The 3,357-nt window shown below is 34.5% G+C and overlaps 2 protein-coding genes across 5 annotated transcripts in view; one reads left to right on the top strand and one right to left on the bottom strand.

Moving 5' to 3' along the window:
* The window catches only part of LOC107758115 (rho GTPase-activating protein 17-like), a 46,296-nt gene extending 45,616 nt beyond the window's left edge, over positions 1-680 (top strand). For 2 of the 4 annotated variants that reach the window (XM_016575773.1, XM_016575776.1), the window contains one exon: positions 596-677. In XM_016575773.1, the coding sequence (XP_016431259.1) occupies position 596 (1 nt within the window). In that variant the 3' untranslated portion in view covers positions 597-677. Of the gene's footprint in view, positions 1-595 lie in introns of all 4 variants that reach the window. The other 2 variants (XM_016575775.1, XM_016575774.1) reach the window with 2 other exon arrangements.
* A 1,676-nt stretch (positions 681-2,356) lies between these two features.
* Positions 2,357-3,357, bottom strand: part of LOC107758102 (sodium/myo-inositol cotransporter 2) — a 13,388-nt gene continuing 12,387 nt past the window's right edge. Inside the window, exon 15 of the mRNA XM_016575757.1 lies at positions 2,357-2,613. Coding sequence (XP_016431243.1) covers positions 2,390-2,613 — 224 coding nt within the window. The 3' untranslated portion in view covers positions 2,357-2,389. The remainder of the gene's footprint in view (positions 2,614-3,357) is intronic.

Genomic DNA, 3,357 nt, shown 5'->3' with positions numbered 1-3,357 from the left:
ATTAAGCAGCACAATTGTTTTCAACATTGATAATAATAAATGATTCTTGAGCAGCAAATCATATTAGACTGATTTTTAAAGGATCATGTGACACTGAAGACTGGAGTAATGGAGTAACTCAGCTTTATATCACATGAATAAATTACATTTTAAAATATATTCAAATAGAAAACAGTTATTTTAAATTATAGTAATTTTTCACAATATTACTGTTTTTACTGTATTTCTGATCAAATAAATGCAGCCTTGGCGAGCATAAGAGGCTTCATTCAAAAACATTAAAAATCATACTGACCCCAAACTTTTGAACAGTAGTGCACATTTTATCATGTTTAGATATTAATATCATATTAGTATTGTTATTGGTTTATACGTGTCACAACTACACTACATTATTTTCATTATTTAATCATTTAAATAAAATAATATTAATATTGGATATCATCCAAGTGCATCTTGTTAAATGATACATTCTTGTTTTGTCAAATATTGCTTGTTTATCTTGAAGGTCAGTTTTTTTGGAAGTTTAATTTTGGTGGAAATATGATAAATAGTTTTCTTTGAAATATCCTAACTGTGCATTATGATTGCACAGATGAAGATGGAGATGTAGAGGAGAGATCTTTGACGGGACCAGGGCTGGATCTTGTCCCAGAGCTTGAGGAGGACGAAACCACAGAAACGCTCTCAGAAGATGAACACCAATCAGAAAACACCGCCCTGTGAGGTGGGCGGAGTCCAGTCTTCACACAGCCAATGGAAAGCTATGTTCGTAATAGGATAGTAGCATACTTACTGCATAGTGTATTCTTACTATTGTTTTTAAGGATGTGAAAGCATGCAAAATGAAAAACGTTTTAAACGTGACCTCAGTTACCTTTTGAATAAATTTAGGTATTAAGCATTCAGATTTAAGTAAAAAAAAAAAAAAGTATTTTGTGAGAATGATCAAATGAGTCATCACAGTTGCTTAAAACGTCACAGTGGAGATGGAAGGTCAAGTCGATGCATTGCATTCTGGGATGTGGTACCCAGCACAGTGTGCAATTATAGCAGGTCACCTGGGTATTCAAAGCATATAGAAAATAGTACATACAGCACAAATAGTATGGTAGTATGCTATTCCGAACATAGCCATTCACTTTAACCTTTGACCCCTAGAGAAAACTCTCTCTGTCCTCACAATGCTGGCACATTGTAACTACATACCAGGAAAAAAAAAAAAAACAGTACGCACGTTAACATGCTATACATTCTTAGCATAAAGCTAGTTTGGGTTTTAATCAAGTATGAATGTCTTTCAGTTTTGTGATGTTTTGCGTAACAAGTGTTATATATGTGCCTTGAAAAAACGTACCAAATCACTGAGTTTGTGTGACACTTTGCTTCATGTTTTTGTTGGTTATGGTGAATGTTTTTTTTTTTTTTCAAATTTATTTTAACCATTTCTTTTCTCTTTTAATACAAAAATTGGATAAAAAAAAGCTTCAGAAAAATAATGGTTATACAGATACGATTGATTTAATACATGCATATGATTTGTATTTTTAAGTATTTTTCCTGGGGTGCAATACTGACTGCAATGTAGTGTTATGACATTACAGTCGTTTTTGTATTAGTTTAGTAGTTTTTAACAATTGTAATTGTGTTTTACAGGGTTTACTTTAGTGGAGTATGTACTACCAAGTACCAATTTATTCATCCACTGTTGACCATTAAAATAAACCCTGCATGTACTATTATAAAATACTTCATTCTCAAAATGACCAAAGATGCTTTTTTTGTTTTAAAGCGTATGATCCTGTGTCAGAGCTTTAGGGGGTTTATTTCATGTTGTACGCAATGCAAAAACAGCACTGACAACATAAATGTGAATGAAAGGGTTAATGGATCAGTTAAGCTCAGGAACCGTCAGCGAGAACGCCAAAGTCATTCATTCCTTTCAAGAGTGAGTGTGTGTCTTTATTTCTGTGGATATGTTATCTTTAATTGGCTCTTAATTGTACATTTTGATTTTTTTTTTTTCTGTTTCACCCCCTTTTGTACGTCTGTGTGCACACATTTCCTCCATCTGAATTCTCGTTCTTCATGTTCTCCAGTGCCTCAGATGAACAAATGTTGTACAAATTCATTTTTCTCAACACCGCAACTGTTTTCCGATTATATATGTAATAAAATGCTTAATTACAGAAATCAAAACCAGTTGTTTTTTTTAAATACGGTTTAATTTACAGAAACATCAAGGACAAATTGGTGAAGTGTTGGTTGCAAAAAAAGTCTAAACTGATTTATGATGATATATTATAAATAATATTAATTTATTATTAAGTACATACTGCATGGAGATTTTCTTTCACACCAGTCACAATAAATTATGAAGGACAAGTGACTATGCCCAGTAAGCGAAGAGAAACACAGCCACTGATATACAGATGATGAGGTTGGCGTTTACCAGGTGTCTCATACAGGGCTCTTCCTCGAGGGAACACGTCTGAGCCTCTGGAGGAGGAGACTTGGGTTTCTCTCCTTTCTGCTTCTCCATTCCACAGATCCAGAACAGAGCAGACTTGAGTTTAGATGAACCCGCATTGCTGGACGCAGAACTACTGGAGTCTGCTGACAAATAATGCATTCAGACTTACATGTAAAGAGATAAAAACAAGTATTACCTACATGAATATAATTAGGAGATTTAGTGCATTTTATATCATTTGTTTGCAGATTGCAATTTTTATGTAATGCAATGATGTTCAGATATTAAATGTGATGTAGATATTTAAGTAATGTTTGGAGTCATTGTATGCTTAAAAATATTTCAGTTCCTCCCATTTGTTTTTAGATATTCTCATATCTTTCCCCTCATTTAAAGGGATAGTTCACCCAAAAATGAAAATGTGATGTTTATCTGCTTACCCCCAGGGCATCCAAGATGTAGGTGACTTTGTTTCTTCAGTAGAACACCAAACGAAGATTTTTAACTCAAACCGTTGCAGTCTGTCAGTCTTATAATGGAAGTGAATGGGAATCACGGCTTTGAGAGTCAAAAAAACATACACAATCAAAACCAAATTAAACCCTGCGGCTTGTGACGATACATTGATGTGTAAAGACACGAAATGATCGGTTTGTGCAAGAAACTGAAAAGTATTTATATAGTTTTTTACCTCTGATTCACTGCAATGTCTGAACTGTCCTGAGCGCCTCGACAGCCGGCGCGTGACACGGCAGATCGCAGACTTATAAGTGCATTACCGCCAACTATCTCTCAAGTGGACCATTGACACTCCTAATTGAGATTGTAGATAGTGTCAATGGTCCATTTGAGAGATAGGTGGCAGTAATGCACTTATAAGTCTG

Source organism: Sinocyclocheilus rhinocerous, unplaced genomic scaffold, assembly GCF_001515625.1.
Source record: "Sinocyclocheilus rhinocerous isolate Xijiao unplaced genomic scaffold, SAMN03320098_v1.1 scaffold234, whole genome shotgun sequence".
NCBI lineage: Eukaryota > Metazoa > Chordata > Actinopteri > Cypriniformes > Cyprinidae > Sinocyclocheilus > Sinocyclocheilus rhinocerous.
Note: the sequence above shows the minus strand (reverse complement) of the source record. Positions and strands in the feature narration are given on the sequence as shown.